The sequence below is a fragment of the Pongo abelii genome, chromosome 20 (genome assembly GCF_028885655.2).
Source record: "Pongo abelii isolate AG06213 chromosome 20, NHGRI_mPonAbe1-v2.0_pri, whole genome shotgun sequence".
Taxonomy (NCBI): domain Eukaryota; kingdom Metazoa; phylum Chordata; class Mammalia; order Primates; family Hominidae; genus Pongo; species Pongo abelii.
In genome coordinates, this window is record NC_072005.2 from 23122621 (window position 1) to 23149716 (window position 27096).

The window sequence follows — 27096 nt, forward strand, 5'->3', positions numbered from 1 at the left end:
TTCTGTCACTCCAGGCCTGAATGGGCGGGGCCTTAAACGGCATCCAATCAGGGATGCTTGACTAAGAGCCGTCCAATCAGACCCGCAGCTAGAGCGGACAGGGCAGCTTCCGGGATTTGGCGCGGCCTTTTGAGTTGCTGGTCTCTGTGGCCTCCTGACCTACACGCATTGGGAGATCCACAGCTAAGACGCCAGGACTCCCTGGAAGCCTAGAAATGGTGAGAGTGCCGGGTCTGACATCCCGAGAGAGGGGACGGGCTGGTTGGAACCAGTGGGAAGTGGCTGTGGCGGGACTCAGGCCTCCCTGCAGTCAGCCCCACAATCTGTGCCCGGAGTTCTAGCCTGGCTCGGCCTCAGACCCCTTCAGCGATAAGATGGCGGCTGTACTGACAGCCGGGCCCGAGCGTCTTGTCTCTTCCCTGGCAGTGACGGTGCCCGGGCCTGGAGCCCTCTCTGGGCAGCTCTGCACCCGCAGCGCCGAGTCTCTCCCAGATTGTGCAGGGACCAGGGGAGGGTCGTCAGGGGAGAATCCTGACTCGGGTGAGGAGTTTCTGAATGTAAACAACTTTGGTCCGTGGGGTTCCTAGTTCCTCTTTTCTCCTTTTAAATATTTATGGGAGTAATCGCAAAAATATTAAAGAATTTAAAGAGTTGTTCAAAAATTATAGAGCACCCCTATGGGTTGTAGTTTGTGGTCCATTAGAGGGGCTTGAAGAAAAGACTTTTATAAGATGCATGATGAAAAAACCCAAATTCTGTAATCAGGTACAGTTACGTAGTTTCCTAGTTTCCACCTTGAGCCTACAAATTTCCTGATTATGTAATCAGAGCTTAATTAGCTGTTTATATTTGGTTAAGACTGAATTTCGTTTCTTCTAATGTAGTAATTTTTTTCGGCTCACTGCAGTCTCCGCCTTCCTGTTTCAAGCGATTCTTCTGCCTCAGCTTCTCGAGTAGCTGGGATTACAGGCGCCTGCCACCGCACCCGGCTAATTTTTGTATTTTTGGTAGAGACGGGGTTTCACCATGTTGGCCAGGATGGTTTCGAACTGACCTCGTGATCCGCCCGCCTCGGCCTCCCAAAGTGCTGGGAGTACAGGCGTGAGCCACCGCTTCTGGCTATGTCCTGCATTTTTTTACATGTTTTTCAAGAAGGGTCTCAAATGTACCCCCCAATCCTCCTTTGCTCTAGCCTAACTGGCTTAAAGTAAAATACTAAATTTCCAGCTCCTTCTGACAATTCCAATTCCAAACGCTAACTTTTCCTCCGTAAGTCAGATTATTAACTTTTTTTTTGAAACGGAGTCTCGCTCTGTCGCCCAGGCTGGAGTGCAATGGCACGATCTCGGCTCACTGCAACCTCCACCTCCCGGGTTCAAGCGATTCTCCTGCCTCAGCCTCCCGAGTAGCTGGATTATAGGCGCGTACCACCACGCTTGGCTATTTTTTGTAGAGACGGGGTTTTGTAGAGTCCATGTTGGGCAGGCTGGTCTTGAACTCCTGACCTCAGGTGATCCACCCGCCTCGGCCTCCCAAAGTGCGGGGATTACAGGCGTGAGCCACAGTGCCCAGCCGCTATTTGTTTTTTAGTGTACTTTTTTTTTTTTTTTTTTCGAGTCTCCTTCTGTTGCCCAGGCTGGAGTGCCGTGGCTCACCGCAACCTCCGCCTCCCAGGCTCAAGTGATTTTCCTGCCTCAGCCTCCCAGGTAGCTGGGATTAGAAGCATACACCACCACGCCCGGCTAATTTTTGTATTTTTAGTGGAGACGGGGTTTCACCATGTTGGCCAGGCTGGTATCGAACACCTGAGTTCAGGTGATCTGCCCGCCTTAGCCTCCCAAAGTGCTGGGATTGCAGGCGTGAGCCACTGCGCCCAGCCTGGTGTACATTCTTGATAAAGTATTTTAATTAATGATTTTTTTTTACAGCGCATTGGATGGAACATTTAAAGAGATTCGTTTTCTATTTTTAAGTCTTTTCCTTTAGAAGAATGCAAAGGATAATCCCCTTGCAATGTATTGTAAATAAATCTTTGTGTGTCTTTCTCTTTATCTTCCCTAGGCACAGAGATCTTATGAGAACGTTTTGGGGTCATTTTTTTTTTTGGAAACTTTATGGGGTTTTGTGTCCGCAGCCACCATTTAGTGTTTTTCTCATCTTGGATTTTAGTACTCTCTGTGAATAAACGAAGATACTCACTATGTCTATGTCTGCTAGAGTGTCTAGGTAATATCAGCTCCTGGGTCGTTTTCTGCCATAGGACAACCTGAGGTATGGAGTATAGCCTCTCCAGGGAGGAGGTTGATGCCCTGGGGCTGAGAGGCATCTCCTGGCATACTCTTCCTTTGAAAAGCTAACATTTAGACATTAAGATTGTCTTCACCTAACCCATCTTCCATTTCTTGGAGACACGTTGCTGGTCAGCCAATCAGATGCTGGTATTGAGAGCAAAACAGAAATAATTTCTGCCACCTGGATTCTCTAAGATTTGTGAAAAAAAAAAGTAGTATCCCCAAAGACAGGAAAAAAACCTGACCCCAGTGAGAAAGTGCAAGAATTTGCACAGTAAATTGCACTTGAGGCACTCACTGGGGCATAGTGCAGTGTCTCCTGAGAGGGTCATTGAGCATTTAACTGAGCAGGGTGGGGTGGGAGAATCTAAGTGATTGGATGACCTGACTTGACACATGACTGAGACACATCTGTGTGTGTGGTTTTTTTTGTTTGTTGGTTGGTTTTTTTTTTGAGACAGAGTTTCTCTCTTGTCACTCAGGCTGGAGTGCAATGGCAAGATCTCGGTTTACTGCATCCTCTGCCTTCCAGGTTCAAGCAGTTCTCCTTTCTAAGCCTCCCGAGTAGCTGGGATTACAGGCGCCTGCCACCACACCCAGCTAATTTTTGTATTTTTTAGCAGAGATGGGGTTTCACCACGTTGGCCAGGCTGGTCCTGAACTCCTGACCTCAGGTAATCCACCCACTTCAGCATCCCAAAGTGTTGGGTTTGCCACCTTGAGATTTGTGCACTTATATTGACTTCAGTTTCTTAACTGAAAATTGCATTTTATTAGTAGAGCTTGAAAGGTTAAAAAGAAAATGTTTACAAAGGGCATAAAATAGGTGGATTTCAAAATATATTCCATTTGTTAAGAGTTCTCATTTACCGTTTTTTGTTTGTTTGTTTGTTTTTGTTTGTTTTTCCCAGAATGAGTTTAGGAAAGTTCTCAGGTGTGTTTTTATGGGTAATTTCAAACAGAATTCCAAGGCTTAGATTTTGTAATGCTATCAAGGAAAATAATAGGGAAATCTCTCTTTTATTTTGGCTGTAGAAAATAAATACATTTCCACAAGAAAATGTGGTAGATAATTGATGAGTTGCATAGATTCATGAAAACAACAGTTTTTCTTTTTGTATGGTAAATTTCTGACGTGAATATTTTTGTTCTATAGCCTGTGATCTTGATTTCTGATTTTAATGCTAAATATTACAAGATGAAACTTGGTACCTCTTAGGAATGTTCCCATATGACCAATTGTTTACTACATAATTTTTAGTGCAAATAATAAAATAATACATTTATTGTCTGAAAGGAATAGATACTTTGGGTTTTCTTGTTGAGGTATGAAATGTAAGCACCTTAAATTTTTTTTCCCTCATATGAACACTGTTTCAGTAATTTTGCTAGATGTTTCAAACACTTAGTTTTAAAAACTGAGTAAATAACTCTGACATAAAAATTGAAGCTTGAGCCCAGGGACTCCAAGCTAAGGCTAATATTGAGCCTGCAAAAGGAGGTTATTAAAGGCACCGTTAGTTCTTCCTGGGGATTTCCCAGCCTGCTCACCCCGGCCATGGAAGAAGCTTTTATTCCGAGAGAAGCTACAGAGCCCTGGAAAGCTGGGGACCCTCAGGCTGACGCAGTTAAGGTTGAGATGGAATGGGACTGAAAGGATCTCACTGAAGATAAAGTTATTCTTGCTTTGAGGCAGTTTCTAGACTTTTAGAAATAAAACAAAGTGAGATTTATGTAAAAAAAATTAAATTCTAAAGGAGTATTGCAGCAAGAGGAAGTACCAACCATAAGATATTTAAGGATTGCAGAGGATAGGCAGACAAGGGCTTTCTTTCATAGGAAGGAGCAAATAAGATTAGAAAGAAGGTGATAGGGGAATGGCAAATGGAGGGTGAAAAATCAGATTCTAGATGGAGAATATTTTATCCTGAAGTCAGCATGTTCTTAGAAGGGACATAAAATGGGGTTTATGTTGGCTCAGACTGAGAATAGCTCAAAGTTCAGGAGCTGTGGGAAGAAGATAAACTTAAGTGAAGTTTGATTAACAAGTATTCTATTTTGACCACTGAAGACAAATTCAGCCGATTTTTCTATGAGAAAAAGATTTGCAGAGTCTATGTCTGGCTGTGATAGGTAAGCACAAAAAGGATAGAGAATTTTATTAATTGTAGCTATTTACCAGGATTATCTTTATGCTTCATCTTTCTTCCATTTGACATTTCCTGGGTTGTATCTTTTATTATAAACTGGTCAGCATAACTACAGTGTTTTACTGAGGTCTGTGAGTAGCTCTATCAAGGGAGATTACGGAAGTCCCCAATTTTTAAACAGTAGCTCAGAAACACACATGGGGATGGCACAATTGCTTATGCCTGTAATCCCAGCATTTTGGGAGGCTGAGGCAGGCAGATCCCTTGAAGTCAGGAATTCAAGACGAGCCTGGCCAACATGGTGAAACCCTGTCTCTACTAAAAATACAAAAATTAGCTGGGCGTGGTGGTGTGTGGCTGTAATCCCAGCTACTTGGGAAGCTGAGGCAGGAGAATCACTTGAACCCTGGAGGCAGAGGTTGCAGTGAGCCGAGATCGCGCCACTGCACTCCAGCCTGGGCTACAGAGCGAGACTCTGGCTCAAAAAAAAAAAAAAAAGAAAAAAGAAAAGAAAGAAAGAAAGAAATATAGATGAGCCCATGGAGTTTGTGACTGGCATCTGCAGTAAGGACAATATTGTGGGACTGAGCCCTGAACCAAGGTCTGTGCTGACTCTGGGTGGTTTCAGAATTCAAATGTTAGACAGTGAGTTGGTGTTGAAGAATTGTTTGGTGTTAACAAACAATCTGGTGCCAGAAAAAATATGGAGGCCTGGCCTGGAATAAAACTCTAGGTGTGTGGAAAGGAGAGGCTCTGCTTTCCTGTACACAGGCCGTCACACTGCTCATTGTTCTGTGATCCCAGATCTCCTCTTAGGGTGAGAGAGGACTGAAAACTTAGAGAAAAGGAGTTCTGATGACAGACCCCATTTTTCCACAGCTGCCACCACAGGATTCCCACCCACTCACAATCATGCCCACTGGACGTTGACATGTGCACACTCCTTCCAGGACTAGGCACCACCCTCAAAAATTTAACCACGGCATTTTTGATCCTAGTGTTTTTTGCCAAAATCCCACAAAATTGTCTACAAATGTTTGGCATATCCCTACCCCCAGACACTGAATCTGCAGCAGCAACCTCTTTTCTCCACCAGCTTGGGGTTCTGGGCCACCTCTTCATAATCTCATCTGCCTGCGTGGACCCAGAAATAAGCAGCACAAGCCAGTCCTGCCTACACTGCACTCTTCCCCACCCATTGAGTTCATTTCTTTTAACTCTTATTTTTGTTTTGGGGTACACGTGCAGGTTTACTATATAGGTAAAATTGTGTCATGGAAGTTTGATGTAAATTATTTTGTCACTGAGGTACTAAGCATAACACCAAACAGATTTTTGTTTTTTAATCTTCTTTGTTCTCTCACTCTCCACCCCCAGGTAGGCCTCAGTGTCTGTTGTTTTCCCCTTTGAGTCCATGGGTTCTTATTATTTAGCTCTTACTTAGAAATGAGAACATGGAGCCGGGCACGGTGGCTCACACTTGTAATCCCAGCACTTTGGGAGGCTGAGGCGAGTGGATCACGAGGTCAGGAGTTGGAGACCAACATGGTAAAATCCCGTCTCTACTAAAAATACAAAAATTAGCCGGGCGTGGTGACACACGCCTGTAATCCCAGCTACTCAGGAGGCTGAGGCTGGAGAATCGCTTGAACCCGGGAGGTGGAGGTTGTGGTGAGCCGAGATCTAGCCATTGCATTCCAGCTCGGGTGACAAAGTCTCAAAAAAAAAAAAAAAAAAGAACATGCATTTGCTTTTCTCTTTCAGCATTAGTTTTCTAAGGATAATGGGTCACAGTTCCATCCATGTTGCTGCAAAAAACATGATCTTGTTCTTTTTTATGGCCACACAGTATTCCATATTTATATACTATATTTTTCTTTTCATATAAATATTTTACTTTATTTTCTTCTTATTTTATTATTATTTTTTGAGATGGAGTTTCACTCTTGTTGCCCAGGCTGGAGTGCAATGGCACGATCTCTGCTCACTGCAACCTCTGCTTCCTGGGTTCAAATGATTCTCTTGCCTCAGCCTCCTGAGTAGCTGGGCTTACAGGCATGCGCCACTATGCCTGGCTAATTTTGTATTTTTAGTAGAGACAGGGTTTCTCCATGTTGGCCAGGCTGGTCTCGAACTCCTTACCTTAGGTGAACTGCCCTCCTCGGCCTCCCAAAATGCTGGGATTACAGGCATGAGCCACCACGCTCGGCCTTCTTCTCATTTTATTTTAAGGAGAGGCAGAGTCTCACTCTGTCATGTAGGCTGGAGGGTAGCGGTGTGATCTTGGCTCACTTCAGCCTCAACATCCTGGGTCCAAGCAATCCTCTTACCTCAGCCCCCTATGTAGCTGGGACTACAGGTGCACACCACCACACCTGGCTGATTTTCCTTTAGTATACTTTGTAGAAATGGGGTTTCTTCATGTTGCCTTGGCTGTTCACAAACTCTTGAACTCAGGCAGTCTGCCTGCCTCGGCCTCTTAAATTGCTGTGATTACAGGCATGAGCCACCGCCCTTCTGTATTATATTTTCTTTATCCAGTTTACCATTGATAAGGATTCAGGTTGATTCCATGTCTTTGCTATTGTGAATAGTTCTGCAGTGACCATGAATGTGCATGTGTTTTTATGGCAGAATAACTTATATTTCTTTGGGCATATACCCAATTATGAGGGTGTTGGGTCAAATGCTAATTCTGTTTTTAGTTCTCTGAGGAATCACCAAATTGCTTTTCACAATGGCTGAACTAATTTACACTCCCACCAGCAGCGTATAAGCACTCCTTTATCTCCACAACCTTGCCAGCATCTGTTGTGTTTTTGTTTTTTTTTTTTTTTTTGAGACAGAGTCTCACTCTGTTGCCCAGGCTGGAGTGCAGTGGCACGATCTCGGCTGACTGCAATCTCCACCTCCTGCTTCCCAGGTTCAAGCGATTCTCATGTCTTAGCCTCCTGAACAGCTGGGATTACAGGCATTTGCCACCATGCCCGTCTAATATTGTTTATTTTTAGTAGAGATGGGGTTTCACCATGTTGGCCAGGCTGCTCTCGAACTCCTGGCCTCAAGTGATCCACCCATCTCGGCCTCCCAAAGTGCTAGGATTACAGGCATGAGCCACCGCGCTTGGCCCTGCATGTGTAATTTTTTGATGTTTTAATTATAGCCATTTTGGCTTGTGTGAGAAGGTATCTCATTGTGTATTTTCTTTGCATTTCTCTAATGATTAATGAGTATTTTTTTTCATATGCTTGTTAGCCACACATATGCCTCCTTTTGAAAAGCATCCGTTCATCTTCTTTGCTTCCTTTTTAATAAGGTTGTTTGTTTTTCCTTGTAAATTTATTTAAGTATTTTATGGATTGTGGATATTAGTTGTTTGTCAGCAGCATAGTTTGCAAATATATTATTCTATTCTGTAGGTTGTCTGTTTACTCTCTTGATGGTTTCCTTTGCTGTGAAGAAGCTCTTTGGTTTAGTTAGGTCTCATTTGTCAATTTTTGCTTTTGTTGCAATTGTTTTTAATATTTTCTTTTTTCTTTTTTTTTTGAGACGGAGTTTCGCTCATTGCCCAGGCTGGAGTGCAATGGTATGATCTGGGCTCACTGCAACCTCTGCCTCCTGGGTTCAAGTGATTCTCCTGCCTCAGCCTCCCAAGAAGCTGGGATAACAGGCATGCGCCACCATTCCTGGCTAATTTTTTATTTTTAGTATAGGCAGGGTTTCACCATGTTGGTCAGACTGGTCTCGAACTCCTAACCTCAGGTGATCCACCTGCCTCAGCGTCCCAAAGTGCTGGGATTATAGGTATGAGCCACCGCACCTGGCCTGTCCCATTTCTTTATAATGCTCATGTTTCTCACGCTGAGAATAGTTGTGCACTTTGGGTATTTAAAGAGAAATTTTTTTCTTAGAGGAATATTTTCTGGTGGACTTGATCAATATTATATCTAATCTGAGTTTTGTTTTTAAAGATGCTTTTAACTTTTATTTTCTCTTGATATAATCTTGCTCAGATAGAGAGCTGTTTTTTGCTCGAATCCTTTGGGTTTCTGTTTCAGAAGCCCTGTTAGTATCCCATGGTATCTATGAATGAGGTGGGCTGTCACAGGGAGAACTCTTAGACCTATCTCTATCCGGACTCATGCTGGAAATCCAGCAGTATTTTTTTCATGTCACCATTATAAACAGAAGCTGAGGCTGAAACAGTGCTCCCATTCCCATTATTGTGAAGGTGCAATTTCACCCAGGAGGCCTGCAGGCTCTCCTCCTGCAGCTCAGGCTTCATTGTCTGATGTGACACTGGAGTGCTGCTGTGGCAATTGGGTTTCATGTAAGATATGAGCTGCCAGCTATGAGCTTTGTGTTGTGGACTGTGCGTCAGTGGCAGATGGTAGGCGTCAAGAGAGGACACTGGCCATCAGGAGAGGGCAGGCAGGGTGCTCTAGCCCAGTGCTAAAGGAGTTAAAGAGCCATTGCTTTAAAATATAAATAGCCAAAAAGATAACACCCTATTCAACCATTTCTGTAGGAGAGTGGGAGCCTACCTTCAGCAGGCACCTGGCTTCATCTTGCAGAATTACCTCCTGTTATGAAGATGTGAAAAGTTTATTTTGTCATTGAATATAACCAATAAGCATACACCAATGGCCTTGCCAATTGCCAGGTGAATTTAGGATGAACTACATATGACATGGTGCTGTAAATTTTTCCACTTGTGGACTAACTGTGGTGACTTTCTGTCTTGACGATCTCTTGAGCAGATTGACTGTGATGCGTGTCACATTCAGGTTAAATTGTGTAATAAAACAGTTTTCTTTCTGTTCTATCATTTTGGAGTTTTTCTGGGGCTGGAGAAAAATTTTCTTTTAATTATGTTTTCCACACACTGTCTAGAATTACCAGACATTATATAAACTCATAGGATGCCAACCCAGCTTTACTCTAGAGGAGACTTTTCCTCTCAGCCTTCCAGTCAACTCACAGATTTGTACAAACTTCACAGGGTAGCAATCAACCATTTCACCTCTTTCAGTGACTGTTGGGTCTTCAGACCTGAAACTGATTCAGAGGCCAGGGGGACCAGAAACCCAATCAGAGTAACATGTGAGTGTTGAGTAGACATGTAGACATGAGAATCTCCGCTTTCTCCTTCCTCCTGTTGCTAAAATACCCACAAATATGCAAGTAACACCTGCTGCAGCTCCAAATTCTGAATCTAGGTCTTGAGATCTGGGAACCAAAAAAAAAAAACAAACCTTTCATCTGAGGAATGCAAGTCCTTTTAGTTGTCAAACTCAGAGAGACATTAAAATGAGAACACAATTTTGTCTTTCTCCCACCTTTGAACTATGTTTTTTGTTGTTGTTGTTTTTTTGAGATGGAGTCTGCTCTGTCCCCAAGGCCGGAGTGCAGTGATGCAATCTTTGCTCACTGGGACCTCCACCTCCCGGGTTCAAGCAATTCTCCTGCCTCAGCTTCCCAAGTAGCTGGGATTACAGGCATGTGCCATAACAGCTGGCTAATTTTTGTATTTTTAGTAAAGAAGGGGTTTCACCATGTTGGCCAGGCTGGTGTTGAACTCCTGACCTCAGGTGATCGACCCGCCTCGGCCTTCCAAAGTGCTGGAAAATTACAGGCATGAGCCACTGCGCCTGGTCCTGAACTAAGAGTTTTTTTTAATCTCTTAAAACTGTTAACTGTTGCCACTAGTTATAAATTAATAATGACACACTGGACACTATAACCCATACTCTAAATTTTAATGATGTATATCCAATCAATAATCAATGTCATTTCTGTAAATACAATAAAAATTTCTGGTAAACAACTTTATATCAACCATCTCTCTCCCCCTCTCTTTTTGCCTTTTCAGATCAACTTGTAACTGCTCCTAATCAAAGTGTAGATGACAGGCAACTTGAAGATTTGCTCCCAGGTTACAATCCTCAGGCTTTGCCCAAATAAACTGTCTACTTACATTCATGTTGCCTTAGCTTTTTTTCTTTTAGGTAGACATATCTTTCAGAATGTGCTAAAGCAGCCTATATAAGGGGATCTTTCCTTTGATTGTACTCTGCTTGCTGTAACACCCAAGAATGAAGAGCCAGGTTGATCCGACCTAGAATCTGCAAATAAGGTGTATTCTCTTCCTGGAATTTACAAGATAAGGCCAGACTTTGAATTGAGAATGTAGAGAAAACTAACGAGACATTTTCTGCATTGTCAGATGTCAACATAGACATCTTAAAGTTCCTCTTTGAGAATGTGATTCTTTCAGCTCCTCAGATCTTGTCCAGTGACCTGCTACAGTTATGTGAGGGGCACCAGGTGTAAATAGAATCTGATGGCAGAATACGTAAGTGTGAACAAGCATCTTCAGAGTTATAGAAAGGTGATAATGTATCCAGAGCCATAACCACAACTACACCTGTCTCTAAAATGTGGGACTGGAGTAGAATATTCCTGTTCTTCCTCTTACCTAGGAGCTGGATAATCAGGACAGGTGATCCAGGTTCTGGAGCTTCCCCAGGGCAGTTTAATTTTTTGTTTAGAATTAGCCTGAGTCTCTCCTGTCTGTTTTAGCATTGGGCCATCAGCCCAGGGTCACTGGGAATTCTCACAATCAGCTGGGTGTCTTTGAGACATCTGAGGATGTCCAGAGCAGAATTGTGCCAGGGTAACAAAAGTGGTTAATTCTGCTTCTGTCTCAGTGTAAAAAATTGAGTCATCCTGTGTTTGCTCCTCCCCTCACACAAGAGATGACTTTGGTGAGTACCCAGATGAATGTTTCTCCAGTTTTCAGATACTTGTGTGAAAAACAACCAGGATGTCTGGAGACTCAAACAAATAAACGAATTGCTTTTATTTTATATGGCCATTAGAAAAATAGATGAAGCAGTCATCCAGGAACCATCCAGGAAATTTTAGACTAGACTAGCAACTGAATAAAGGGTTGAATTAAGCATCATATGGTTGATTCATTGAACAGATGTGTGCAAAAACATTTGCCTTTATTTGGGCCCCTTTCTTTATATTGTAGTGACTTCTTATGTCATCACCTGAAGAGATATTTATGAACAGAAGAGTTGCTATTATTATATGCGTTTCTATTACCTGCTAAGAATACATATTTATCTTCTAATAATTACCCTAGAGAACCTTAAGACATTTATTTAAATTGCTTATTAGTATGCATTATATAATTGACAGGGCAGTGGCTAAAAAAAATTATACAAACTCTGAGATTTAAGTTTCTCTTAGGCAAGTTTAGGAAAATAGAACTGGAAATACCCCAGTGGCACAGAGAACAGAATTCTACATAAGGTCCACTCCCTGTCCCAGTTCTGTTCAGATTCACTCTATTTGGGGTCTTATTTAGATCTGGCCCCACTCTGGAGTCTTACCTCACAGAACTGATTAGAAGAGATGAGGGTTTTGGCTGGTGAATCCTGCTGCCTTTCTAAAGCTGGTGCTTACAATTTTCTGAACCCCAAAGGAGATAAAGGGAAAAATAAAGTATGTATTTTAAGATCTTAATTTTTAAATTTTCTATTAAATCAGTGCTTGCAGATTCCATTTAGCATCTTGTTTTCTATTCCTGCAGATTCAGTAGTTGCTCCACTAGTCACACACAAAAAAATATAAACACAATAAAATTTCTCTAAACTGCGTTAAACTTTTCTCTATTCAGGTAATTTGTCTACATTTAGCTTTTATTCTATACATTTTCTTTAAAAAACCAAGAACAGAAATAGAAGATGAAATACACGTGCTGGGCCCTTAACCTAATGCTGGGAGTTATTAAATACTTAGTACCAAATCGCAGTGTGTTATGAGGATTAAATCACATAATGTATTATTTGTATTAGTGTTCTGCAACATACTCTTGAGCACATAGTACCTGCTTAAACATTGCATTAGTACGTGTGTATGTGTTGTTTTCCAAATGTAGGCTTATTCAGGCACTGCTACCTTTTATTGTCTCTGTAAACTTTAAAGAACTGGCAAAGAATTTGATGCTTTAGGATGGAGATTAGTTGTCTTCATTTGTGCCAGAAGTGATTGTGTTGTGACAAGAGTACGGAGTGTAAGGGACTCTGTGCTGTGCCTGCTTTCTCTAACTAATGCTAATAATGAGCCCACGGGGAGCATCATCAGCATTGACAGGGGACTTATTTAAAACACACATTCATGGCCAGGTGTGGTGGCTCATGCCTGTAATCCCATTTGGGAAGCCGAGGCGGGCAGATCATGAGGTCAGGAGATCGAGACCATCCTGGCTAACACGGTGAAACCTCATCTCTACTAAAAATAGAAAAAAAATTAGCCGGGCATGGTGGCAGGCGCCTGTAGTCCCAGCTACTTGGGAGGCTGAGGCAGGAGAATGGTGTGAACCCAGGAGGCGGAGGGTGCAGTGAGCCGAGATCACGCCACTGCACTCCAGCCTGGGTGACAGAGCGAGACCGTCTCAAAAACAAAACAAAACAAAACAAAAACATTCATGTACCCTTTGAAAACCTGCAGAATCACATTACATAAAGAGGGACTAAAATTACTGAGTGGTTTATAAGCTTGTTAGAGCTTGAGAGACAATGCTTAGCTAAGTGGTTATAAACCCAGGGTTCTATTAATTTGGTGCAAAAGTTATTACAGTTTCTGCCATTGTAATTAATGTGGATTACTTAGATATGGATACTCAAATTACATTGCCAATTCACAGAAATATCTTTGTTCGTGCCCTTTCCACGGGTTCTTTTTATTGTTGGACACATCCATGTTGTTTTAATTAAGAGCCTTGTGTGATTCTAAGGTGAGGCCAGAATCACTTATGAGGGGTTGAAGATACACTCATGAGAGTTCATTTTCACCTGTTTACTACAGGGTGATTATAGGGCCTGTTCTGTTTGGGTTTGGTATGGACAGGGCAGTGTGGCCCATATTTTTATTACTGTAGCAGAGATTATTGGTGTCTGTAGCAGGGGAGGGCACCTAAAGAGAGGAAAGGAGAAACTTATATTTCTTCTTCATGGGGAAACTCATTGTTCCCGAATTTTTCATGTTATAAAGGACAGAAATGGGTGGACTTTTTCAGCGGGTCTTGGTACTTCTGCCTGTGGGTGTGGTGGTAGCAGGTAAACAGGTGGTGCTGACACCTTTAAAGGCATGTTCTCAAGATGCGGGTGTAATTTGTCCAGAGAATCTCAACCGAAAAGGAATCCCAGAGAAGGAGGAGATAGGGAAAAAAATATGCCTTTTTTTTTTTTTATCTAAACACATCTCAGATCAAGAACTGCATCCACTCTGCCTCGTGGATTTCCATGCATTTAGTACTTGCAAACCTTTACTTCTCTTGTGTTTTTCCTCCCTAATGAGTTTGTTTTAACTACTTTTGAAAATTTTATTGATAGTCAAGGGTCTCTGAAAAATATTTCTTTTTAGAGCCTTTTCTAAATTCTCCACATCATGGCTTTTTATATGCCATGGAGGATTCTCACCATTAATTTATGATCTGCAGTATTAAAAATGCTTCCTTTGTGGCTGTTGAACATGGGAGGGTGGGGATAACTCAAGATTCCTGTTGGGGAAAAGCTGGAATCCTTAGTAAAGATGGAGAACAGGTACTGTTGAGGCTCCATTTGTGTTCCCCATTAGCACCATGCAGAACGGGATTAAGGAAATGCTTATTTAAACAAGATGAGGGCCGGGTGCGGTGGCTCCCACCTGTAATCCCGGCAGTTTGGGAGGCTGAGCAGGGTGGATCACCTGAGGTCAGGAGTTCAAGAGCAGCCTGGCCAACATGGCGAAACCTCGTCTCTTCTAAAAATACAAAAATTAGCCGGGCATGGTGGCGCATGCCTGTAATCCCAGCTACTCGATAGGCTGAGGCAGGAGAATCGCTTGAACCCGGGAGGCGGAGGTTGCACTGAGGCAAGATTGCCCCACTGCCCTCCAGCCTGGGTGACACAATGAGACTCTGTCTCAAGAAAAAACAATGAGATTTATTACCCAGAAAGTTCGAAAGATAATTATCAGGAGATTACTGCTCTCTACGGTGCTCAAAAAAGACTCCTTAAAATCACTACTAAAAATGACGGAAAATGGGAAATATCTGTATCTTGAATTTTGCATAAAACTGATGTTTCTGTATGGTTGCATTCAGCCTATAATTTCCTTTTTTTTTTTTTTTTTTTTTTTTTTTTTGAGGTGGAGTTTTGCTCTTGATGCCGTGCTGGGATTACAGGCATGAGCCACTGCCCCTGGCCAGCCTATAATTTACTTTTTGGGAACAATATTTCAGCAGTGATGCTGTGTTATGTGTGTATCAGCACATCATAAAAATTTTTCCTACTGCGGTTGATGTTTATGATTCACTTGGATAAGCACTCTCTGACAGATTTTTTTTTTTTTACTATAGAATTAATTTTTTTCTTTGTTATTTTATTTTATTATTATTGTTTTGGAGACAGGGCCTCACTCTGTTGCCCAGCTTGGAATGCAGTGGTGTGATCTCGACTCACTGTAACCTCCGCCTCCTAGGTTCAAGCGATTCTCCTGCCTCAGCCTTGCAAGTTGCTGGGACTACAGGCGCCCACTGCCATGCCAGGCTAATTTTTGTAAAGGCCTTTTTTTTTTTTTTTTTTTTAAAGTGTCTTTATGCAGCTGATGTGTGTAAACTATCAAATTTAATTTGGCAGCTGCTCTTTCTTAGAGTTTCTTTGCATATATCTGTCCTTGGAAAATGAAGAGTTTCATCTTCTTTTATAGTCCAGAAAAACTGGAAAAAACACAGGTTCTTCCATATACTAGATGTTTGATAAAATATTCTTCTTAGGCCAAAATCATTGGCACTATTGGTGAGCTTGTTAGAAATTCAGAAACTCAGACTTTATTCCAGATGTTCTGGAAAAAAAAAAATCTCCATTACAAGATCTCCAGTTTATTGTACACATTAAAATTTGCTAGGTACCTTCTAACTCAACATGTCTTTTCCATGTCAAAAATACACAGAACTCATTCGCTATGATTTTAATATAGCACTCAAAAATATACATGCTTTTGTTAATGCCTTTAATTTTATACTTTATTATCCAGAAAAGTATATATACACTGATGTTGTGGATCTTATTCCACTCTTTTTTCAGAGTTAGAGAATACATAAGAGAATATTTCTGTGTTGAAAATTATTTTCGGCCAGGCGTGGTGTCTCACGCCTGTAATCCCAGCACTTTGGGAGGCCAAGGCGGATGGATCATCCGAGGTCAGGAGTTCGAGACCAGCCTGGCCAATATGGTGAAACCCCATCTCTACTAAAAATACAAAAATTAGCTGGGCGTGGTGGCGGGTGTCTTGTAATCCCAGCTACTTGGGAGGCTGAGGCAAGAGAATCACTTGAACCCAGGAGGCAGAGGTTGCAGTCAGCCGAAATCGCACCATTGTACTCCAGCCTGGGCAACAAGTGCAAGACTGTCTTAAAAAAAAAAAAAAATTATTGGAGGATTTCAGTCATTCCTATAAGTCAGAACCTGTTCTCTTTACTCTCTCATTTCACCTTCAGTCAAATTAAAAATTCTGCCCTTGGCCACCCGGTAAATGTGTGTGTATGTGTGTGTGTGTGTTTTTTTTTTTCAGGGACCATTGACATTCACAGATGTGGCAATAAAATTTTCTCTGGAAGAGTGGCAATTCCTGGACACTGCACAGCAGAATTTATATAGGGATGTGATGTTAGAGAACTACAGAAACCTGGTCTTCCTGGGTGAGAATAACTTCAATACACAATCCTCAGATACTGTAAATGTTTCTTTTTTTGGTGTTGTAGAATGTTTTTTGGTAACTGATGCTTTGCATAAGTGAGTTTCATATCACTGTTTTGAAGAAAATCTTGGGAATTTGTCAGTGTAGAAAAGAATTTCTTCAAGATAAACATCTTGAAATTCACCTTGATCTGAACTTTTCACATTCCTGAGCAGACCTGTAGTTTTTACTCTACATTAGTGATCATTTCAAAATTTAGTGACATAAAATATTGTTGCCCACACCTTAACATCTAATTGTCACCACCAGCTTTTGATTCAGTGGTACTGGGTAGTGAAATTATTTTATTTATTTATTTATTTATGAGATGGAATGTTGCTATTGCCCAGGCTGGAGTACAATGGTGCGATTTTGGCTCACTGCAATCCTCACCTCCCAGGTTCAAGAGATTCTCCAGCCTCAGCTTTCTGAGTCGCTGGGAGTACAGGCGTGTGCCACCAAGCCCAGCTAATTTTTGTATTTTTAGTAGAGATGGGGTTTCACCATGTTGGCCAGGCTGGTCTCGAACTTCTGACCTCAAGTGATCCACCCTCCTTGGCCTCCCAAAGTGCTGGGATTACAGGCATGAGTCACCGCACCCAGCCCATTTTCTAAATATTTAGAAATTACTGTTATAAATTAGTGTTTTGGGATTAATATACTAGAATATTCTATTATGTTCTCTTTACTGAGCACATTATTTGAAGAATATGAGGAACATACATGTTATTTATTTTTAATAAAACAGGTGTTGGTGTGTCTAAGCCAGATTTAATCACCTGTCTGGAGCAAGGAAAAGAGCCCTGGAATATGAAGAGACACAAGATGGTAGCCAAGCCCCCAGGTAGGTGAGAGTGAACACAATGGACAACACAGATTAGAGGTCCAAAGGTCAAGGAGAAAGCCAGTCCTTAAAATAGATTTTGGGAAGCTGTGTTCCAAAGAAAATAGTTTCAGGAAAGCCTGAGAGTTTAAAAAATTTTACTCTCACATAGGGGCATCTTCTGCATTATGCTATTAAATTCTCTAAGGATTCTACTTTCCCTTTTGTGATCTTCCTTGAAGTTTATAGTGACAGCCAAAGTCTTCTTCATGGCATATAAGGGACTGCACAATCTACTTTTTCATATTTTCAGGGGAACTATAAATATCTGCATAATTTTATAAAACTCTGTTAGGCTGGGCAAATGTCTCACGCCAGTAAACCCAGCACTTTGGGAGGCCGAGGCGGGTGGATCACCTGAGGTCAGGAGTTCGAGACCAGCCTGGCCAACATGGTGAAACCCCTTCTCTACCAAAAATACAAAAATTTGTTGGTCATGGTGGCGCACTCCTGTAATCCCAGCTATTTGGGAGGCTGAGTCAGGAGAATGGCTTGAATTAAGGAAGCAGAGGTGACAGTGAGCTGATGTCGTGCCATTGCACTCCAGCTTGTGTGAGAAGAATGAAAGTCCGTCTCAAAAGTAAAAAAAAAACCAAAAACCTATGTTAAACTATTTTTCATGTTTTCTTGTTTTATCATGTTTAAAATATGTGAGAGTAGTGGTTTCTGTTCCATTTGTTTTTTCATTTTTCTGCATAATTCATCCTGTTTTTATTAGTATAGTCTTGAAATACAGTTTGGAATTATTATATTAAGTATGACATCCTCCTGGTTTGTTCTTTTTTGTCAAGATTGCTTTGGCTATTCAAAGTTTATTGAAGTTTTATATAAATTTTAGGATTGTATTTTACATTACTATATAAAAGATAGCACTGGAGGTTTTTTTTGAGATGGAGTTTCGCTCTTGTTGCCCAGGCTGGAGTATAATGGCACCATCTTGGCTCACTGCAACCTCCGCCTCCCGGGTTCAAGTGATTCTCCTGCCTCAGCCTCCCGAGTAGCTGGGATTACAGGCACGTGACACCATGCCCAGCTAATTTTTGTATTTTTAGTAGAGATGGGGTTTCACCATGTAGGCCAGGCTAGTCTCGAACTCCTGACATCAGGTGATCTGCCCACCTTGGCCTCCCAAAGTGCTGGGATCACAGGCGCTTGGTCTTTTTATTTTTTTCTTTTTACTGAGATGGAGTTTTGCACTTGCCGCCCAGGCTGGAGTGCAATGGCATGATCTTGGCTAACTGCAACCTCTGCCTCCTGGGTTCAAGTGATTCTCCTGTCTCAGCTTCCCCACTAGCTGAATTAGGCATGAGCCACCGTGCCCAGCTACATTTCTTTTTATTAAGTTGTTTAATTTATATTTAAAATAATTGCTTAGAGATATGAAGTTACTATTAACAGTTTATTATTGTTTTTTGTAGATATGTTTTTTCTCATTTCCTGTTTTACTGCCTTAATTTTTGTTTAATTTTGTTGTGACATGCCTTGATTATTTTGTATTCTGTTTCACATACTTTCTACAAATACAATGCAGTCATCCTGAAATATAATGTGATCATTTTGAAAAATGGAGATTACATAAAACATCTTAAAGTTAAAACAATACATTTTAATATCATAACTTCAATTGAATACAAAACCTATACCTTGATATTTTCCAGTTTGTTATTGATATTATAAATATTATCTTATATTGTGTATCTATTAACAAATGTAGGCAGATTTAAGTCTTGTTTTTTGTATTTACAGAAGAAGTTTAGGGGTTTTATGCACCATCATTGTAATAGAATTCTATATGTGTCTCTATATTTACATTTAACAGAGAGCTATTTATTTATTTATTTATTTTATTACTATGTTTTCTTGAGATGGAGTCTTGCTCTGTCGCCCAGGCTGGAGCGCAGTGGCACGATCTTGGCTCACTGCAATCACCGCCTCATGGGTTCAAGGAATTCTCTTGCCTCAGCCTCCTGAGTAGCTGAGATTACAGGCACGAGCCACCACACCCAACTAATTTTTCTATTTTTAGTAGAGACGGGGTTTCAGCATGTTGGTCAGGCTTGTCTTGAATTCCTGATGTCAGGTGATCTGCCTGCCTCAGCCCCCTAAAGTGCTGGGATTACAGGCGTGAGCCACCGCGCCCAGCCTATATACATTTTCATGATGCTGTCCAGCATGATTTTATTTTTCAACATAATGGACTCATTTTAGGATTTCTTTTTATTTATATGCAGTCTCACTGTGTTGCTCAGACTAATCTTGAACTCCTGGTCTCAAGTTATCTGACTGTCTTAGCCTCCTAATGTTATCAGATTACAGGCATGAGCCACTGTGCCTGGTCACCATGTAGCATTTGTTATAGGACTGTGTTAGTGGTGATGAACTCCGTCACTTTTCATTTTGGAAAGTCTTTATTTTTGTCTTGTTTTTGAAGTAAAATAATTTTGAATAAAGTATTACTTGTTAGAACTTTTTTTTTTGAGACGGAGTTTTGCTCTTGTTGCCTAGGCTGGAGTGCAATGGTGCAATCTGGGCTCACTGCTACCTCCGCCTCCTGGGTTCAAGCGATTCTCCTGCGGAGTAGCTGGGATTACAGGCATTCGCCACCACGCCCACCTAAAATTTTGTATTTTTAGTCATGATGGGGTTTCTCCATGTTGGTCAGGCTGGTCTCAAACTCCTGACCTCAGGTGATCTGCCCCCTTCAGCCTTCCAAAGTGCTGGGATTACAGGTGTGAGCCACTGCGCCCAGCTAGAATTTTTTTTATAAAATCAAAATTGGTAAAGTTCTCAGTTTTTGTTTCTTCAAGTAATCTCTGTATTACTTTTTCTTTATAATCTTCTTTTAAGATTTCTTTCATAAATATATTGATCTACTTTATACTGTCCAATAAGCTTTACATTGCATGTTTAGTGTTGTTTTACAATTTTGTTTCTGTGTTATATATTTTAGAATATGCCACCTCATAGCAGTTAATTGTGTTTTGATGTTTTAGTTTATATTATAATTTTATATGACAGTATTAAAGTCTGTACAATTTAAGAATGGATAGAGCAAGATCAAATATTAGTCATTCATATATCTGTTTCCAATATAGTTATCTTTATGTTTGTTTCCCTGTATAAATATTATCTCTGTATCTTTTATGACTGTATATTTTTTGTGTAGGTTTGTTGTGAATGGTTGTTTAATCTTTTCTAGGTAAGCAGTCATAAACATTTTACTAGTTTTAGCATCTATTTGTGAATCCATATTATTTCTGTGTGGGGAAAAATTTTGGACTTGACAATAATTTAAAAACTTATCAGAACTTTATTAGGTATTATTGTTCATTTTTACTTGTCAAAAACACAGAATCTTTACAGTCAAATGTTTTAAAATATTCAGTTTAGTCATATTAATGGTATTGACAATGCTATGCAACATATCCCTAGAGTGTTTATCTCACAAAGCTAAATCTCAAGACACATTGAACAGCTACCAATTTTTTTCATTTCTTGGTGCTTTTCAAATGCCACTCTGTTTTCTGTTTTTAACAGTGTAACTGCTACATATATCTCATTCTATCTCTGACTTTGTGTGACTGGCTCATTTCATTTTGCATAATATCATCAAGCTTTATCTTTATAGTTGTTAAGAATATTTTCTGCTTATAAATCCTGAGTGATATTCCAGTATTTTTATATTTCAAATTATTTCTACTGAATGATTTGGTGACAGAAATTTGCATTGCTTTTAGTTATTGGCTTTCAGTAAAAACAGTGCAATAATTATAGATATGCAAATAGCTCTTTATATAACCGTATATATGACAGTTTATATATGTGCTGCATTCTCTTTTATTATTCTACTTTTTAACCTTTATATTCATAGTAAATTGTTTTAATTCTGTAGCTTGTAATGTGTTTTGAAATCAGGAACTGTAATGCCTTCAACATTGTTTCTTTTTTTGAAGATTGTTGAGTATTTTATTTTCTCTTGAGATTGCATATACTTTTGGTATTGCTGTTTACATTTTTTCAAAAATGCAGTTAGAAATTTAGTTAAATATCATTAAATCTGTAGATTACATTGAGCAGCATGGACATCTTCAAAATATTCAGTTTTTGAATAGATGCATTCTCAAGAGTGTGCTGTTTAATTTTTATATATTTATAAAGTTTTCAGGTTTTTTTCTATTATTGTTTTATACCCTCATTCCATTTTGGTCATATAAAGTAATGCATAAAAATTTTGTTTTAAGAAATTTGTTAAGACTTTTTTCAAGGAGAATCTTGTAAGATTGTGTGAGTATTTATTTATTTATTTATTTATTTATTTATTTATTTATTTATTTGAGACGGAGCCTTGCTCTGTCTCCCAGGCTGGAGTGCAATGTCCTGATCTTGGCTCAGTGCAACCTCCTCCTCCCAGGTGAACCTGCCTCAGCCTCCCAAGTAGCTGGAATTAAAGGCACCTGAACCATGCCCAGCTAATTTTTGTATTTTTAGTAGAGACAGGGTTTCACCATGTTGGCCAGGCTGGTCTCGAACTCCTAACCTCAGGTGATCCACCTGCCTTGGCCTCCCAAAGTGCTAGGATTACAGGCTTGAGTCATCGCAACTGGCCATATGAACTGTTGAGAAGGGTGTGTATCCTGATGTTGTTGAGGAGTGTTCTTTATACTTCTTTTAGAAATAAATGTTTTATACTCTCTTCAGATTTTCTCTTTCCTTACTAATATTCTATCTTGTTTTATTTTTATTATAGAAAGTGGGGTATTAGAATATCCTATTATAATTATATTGCTCTCTATGTGTTTCTTTAATTCTGTCAATATTTGCTTTATATATTTGAAAGCCAAATGTGAGATACACACACACACACACACATTTGTTATGTTTACAGTAAATGACTCTATTATTGTTAATTTCCTTCTTTGTCTCCATATAGTTTTGACTTAGAATACATTTTATAAAATATGACAGTTTTTGACTTCAGATATAGCTTATGTAATATTATTTTGACCTCTTCTTCTCTCATTTGGTTAATATCTGCATAGAATGTCTATGTCCGTCTTGCCACTTTCCGTCTTTTTTAATCATTAAATCTCAGCTGACTCTTGCAGGAAAGTAAGCTGGATTTTGGGTTTTAAGATTTTTTAAATAAATCCTTTTATTGAAAATATGTCTTTTGATTGGAAAATTAATTGTATATATATTTAAATAATTTTCTGAAACAGAAAAACTTAATTTTTTATTGTTTTATTTGATTCTTATATCTTTGTCCCTCATTTTCTCTCTTTCTGCCCTCTTTTATATCTGTTTCATTTTTGTATTAATATGCTTTTACTTCTTATTTTGTTTTGTTCATCTAAACATATATTCTTTGTGGTACCTTGGGGATTACACAAAACTTCTAAAAGATATAAGAATATATTTTAATCTAGTAAAAAATGAACTTCAGCTGAATACAAAAATGTTTCTTTGGCTGTGCTTGGTGGTTTACACCTGTAATCCCATCACTTTGGGAGGTTGAGGTGGGCAGATCACTTGAGGTCGGGAGTTCGAGTCCAGCCTGACCAACATGGAGAAACCCTGTCTCTACTAAAAATATGAAAGTTCCCAGGCATGGTGGCACATGCCTGTAATCCCAGCTACTCTGTAGGCTGAGGCAAGAGAATCGCTTGAACCCAGAAGGCGGAGGTCGCAGTGAGCTGAGATTGTGCCATTGCACTCCAGCCTGGGCAACAAGATTGAAACTCCATCTCAAAAAAAAAAAAAATTCTTCCTCAAATTTTTTATTTGTATATTATTCTCTGGAATTCTTTAAATTGTATAGAACAATTACAAATGTTTTCTGCACCATTATAACAATGGTAGGAAATTTCATTTTTATGTATGTGCATATCTTTCCTAGAAAATAATGTATTGTTATATGATTATGTGTTATTTTCTTTTTTTTTTTTGAGATGGAGTCTCTCTCTGTCACCCAGGCTGGAGTACAGTGGTGCAGTCTTGGCTCACTGCAACCTCCACCTCCCAGGTTCAAGTGATTCTCCTTCCTCAGCCTCCTGAATAGCTGGAATTATAGACACACACCACCACACATGTCTAATTTTTGTATTTTTAGTGGAGATGGGGTTTTGCCATGTTGGCCAGGCTGATCTTGAACTCCTGACCTAAGGTGATCCATCTGCCTTGGTCTCCCAAAGTGCTGGTACTACAGGTGTGAGTCACCACACCTGGCCTGTTATTTTCTTGAATCATATTATTTTCAATGGAAGAAACTGCTTTCAGTATCTTTTATGCATAGGGCACATGCAGTGCCAATATACTTTTTCAGAATTTGATTACTTTGGAAGGTTTTTTTGTTTTATTTTTGGCAGGACAGATTTGCTGATGGTATTATTCTCACTTGATAGCTATTTTTTCAGGACTTTGACTATATCACACAGTTCTCTTCTGGCCTCCAAAATTTTTGTTGACAGTTCAGTGGTTATCTGAAAGCCTGCTTGTAAGTGATACATCACTTTTTTCTTGCAGTTTCCAAGATTCTCTTTTGTCTGTCTGTGACTTTTAAAAGTGTGCTTATATATGTGTTTGTTATAATTATCTTTGTGTGTTTCCTAGTTTGTTTGTTGAGCTTCTTCATTTTTATTTTATCTTTCTTTTAGAATGTTTTTGTTTGTTTGTTTTTGTTTTTTGAGACAGAGTCTTGCTCTGTCTCCCAGGCTGGAGTGCAATGGCATGGTCTTGGCTCACTGCAACTTCCACCTCCCAGGTTCAAGCAATTCTCCTGCCTCAGCCTCCTGAGTAGCTGGGACTACAGGTGCTTGCCACCACACCCAGCTAATTTTTTGTATTTTTAGTAGAGATGAGGTTTCACCATGTTAGACAGTATGGTCTTTATCTCCTGACCTCGTGATCTGCCCACCTTGGCCTCCTGAAGTGCTGGGATTATAGACATGAGCCACTGTGCCTGGCCAGAATTTTTTAGTTATAATTTCTTTTTGTATTTTTTACCTCCACAATTTCTGTTTTTTTGATATTTCATACTTTTGTTACCCTCCTTTTTCTGTTTTTCTGTAGTTGTCTGTTTCCATTTCACTCATTGAGTATTATTCAATTTATTTTCAATTTTTAAAATTAATATAAACATCTTTTTTATAATTTCTTTCTGAAAACTTTATAATATATTTGATGGGATTGTAGTGCCCTATCAATTTGTATACCTTGTAATCTTTGAGATTTGGACATTATTAAAAGCTACCTGTTACATAATTTATGGCATAGTCTGAAAACAATTGTCTTGGTTAGAGATTTTGGGAGTCTATCAAACAGGTTCTTATGATGTGTCTTGTCTGAATTTAGTTTTTACTTTCTAGTTAAAGGAGTTTATTCATGTTTCTTTATATTCATCACTTGCTACACCTGTTCCCTGCCTGTGGTACTGCAGTTTCTCTGCTGCTGTAACATTTACGTTTAGTCTCAGCAAACTCAAAGTGTCACTTCAAAGTATATGACCAGTTCTTTTAGCACTTTATGTCATTGGAAACAGAAACCAAGTGTCTGGAAAAGCCCCTCAAAGACAGAAATAAAGATGTATGTGCCAGTATTTTACTTGTCTTTTAAAAAAGAATTCAGGAGCTTACAATTTACTTGTAAAGGCTCTTTGCTATATTGGGGAGCAGGAAGAGCTGTTTTGGGTAGATGCAATAAACTTTTCATTCTATGAGGCTCTTTGTGGCACTGCACATACCTAACTCATTTATACATTTTCCACAAATGTATTTTGGTCTGTATGTTTTTGTTACATTTATATGTCTATGAAGTAATTACGGCCTATGGTATTTTGCTATGCCGTCTTGCTTATGTAGTTTGTATAATTTTATAGCTTAGATTTGTAAAGTATATCCATCTGAGTCTAGTAAGTGAAGTAATTTGTTATTTCTGTTTTTTTCAGTTGTGTGTTCTCATTTTGTCCAAGACCTTTGGCCAGAGCAGGGCATAAAAGATTCTTTCAAAAAAGTAATACTGAGAAGCTATGGAAAATATGGAAATGACAATTTACAATTAAGAAAAGGCTGTGAAAGTGTGGATGAGTGTAAGATGCACAAAGGAGGTTATGATGAACTTAAGCAATGTTTGACAACTACCCCGGGCAAAATATTTCAATGTGATAAATATGTAAAAGTCTTTCATAAATTTTCAAGTTCAAATAGCCATAAGATAAGACATACTGGAAATAATTCTTTCAAATGTAAAGAATGTGGCAAATCATTTTGCATGCTTTCACACCTAACTAAACATGAAAGAAATCATACTAGAGTGAATTGCTACAAATGTGAAGAATGTGGCAAAGCCTTTAATGTGCCCTCAAAGCTTAATAATCATAAGAGAATTCATACTGGAGAGAAACCCTACAAATGTGAAGAATGTGGCAAAGCCTTTAATGTGTCCTCAAGCCTTAATAATCATAAGAGAATTCATACTGGAGAGAAACCCTACAAATGTGAAGAATGTGGCAAAGCCTTTAATATGTTCTCAAGCCTTAATAATCATAAGAGAATTCATACTGGAGAGAAACCCTACAAATGTAAAGAATGTGGCAAAGCCTTTAATGTGTTCTCAAGCCTTAATAATCATAAGAGAATTCATACTGGAGAGAAACCCTACAAATGTGAAGAATGTGGCAAAGCCTTTAACCAGCCCTCACACCTTGCTACACATAAGAGAATTCATACTGGAGAGAAACTCTACAAATGTGAAGAATGTGGCAAAGCCTTCAGCCAGTCCTCACACATTACTACACATAAGAGAATTCACACTGGAGAGAAACCCTACAAATGTGAAGAATGTGGCAAAGCTTTTAAAGTATCTGTACACCTTACTACACATAAGAGAATTCATACTGGAGAGAAACCCTACAAATGTGAAGAATGTGGCAAAGCCTTTAACCAATCCTCAGCCCTTACTACACATAAGATAATTCATACTGGAGAAAGACCTTACAAATGTAAACAATGTGGCAAAGGTTTTAGCCAATCCTCAACCCTTACTAAACATAAGATAATTCATACTGAAGAGAAACCCTACAAATGTGAAGAATGTGGCAAAGCTTTTAACCAATATTCAACCCTTAATAAACATAAGATAATTCATGGTAGAGAGAAGCCTTACAAATGTGAAGAATGTGGCAAAGCCTTTAACAAGTCCTCAATTCTTAACAGACATAAGATAATTCATACTAAAGAGAAATCACAAACCTTAAAGATGTGACAATGCTTTTTACGAAATCTCAGACTTTTTTAAACATAAAAGAAATGCTGGTGGCCGGGTGCGGTGGCTTACACTTGTAATCCCAGCACTTTGGGAGGCCGAAGCGGACAGATCACCTGAGGTCAGGAGTTCGAGACCAACCTGACTAACATGATGAATCAACGTCTCTCCTAAAAATACAAAAAATTTAGCCGGGTGTAGTGGTGGGCACCTGTAATCCCAGCTACTTGGGAGGCTGAGGCAGGAGAATCGCTTGAACCCGGGAGGTGGAGGTTGCAGTGAGCCGAGATCACGCCATTGTACTCCAGCCTGGGCAACAGGACGAGACTCTGTCTCAAAAAAAAAAAAAAAAAAAAAAAAAAAAGTGCTGGTGAGAACTCGTAGAAATGTGAAGAATATGACAAAGCCTTTAAATGGTTGTCTCACTTGATTGTAGGTAAGATACTTTATACTGGAGAAAACTCCTACAAGTGTGAAGAATGTGGCAAAACTTTTGACTAATGCTCACACTGTAGTGCACAGGAAATTATATTTTAGACAAATTTTACAAATATAAAGAATATGACGAAGCCATTAATAACTGCTCACATTTTAACATCAGAGAGCTAATACAAGCATTAAAGGTGCAATTACTGTCAAAAGATCTTCCAGAAAATATAAGCCTTTAAAATGTATTAAATTTATTGCTGTAAATTCTTATGGCTTACAGTTAAGAATCTCT

The 27096-nt window shown here is 39.5% G+C and overlaps 1 protein-coding gene across 1 annotated transcript; it reads left to right on the forward strand.

Annotated features, from left to right (window-relative positions):
- On the forward strand, positions 1 to 27096 carry ZNF723 (zinc finger protein 723). Its single transcript, XM_054540055.2, has 4 exons — positions 1 to 218; positions 16070 to 16196; positions 16983 to 17078; positions 25060 to 27096. Exons 1-4 carry the CDS (start codon positions 216 to 218, stop codon positions 26373 to 26375), a joined length of 1542 nt encoding a protein of 513 aa, XP_054396030.1. The 5' UTR covers positions 1 to 215; the 3' UTR covers positions 26376 to 27096.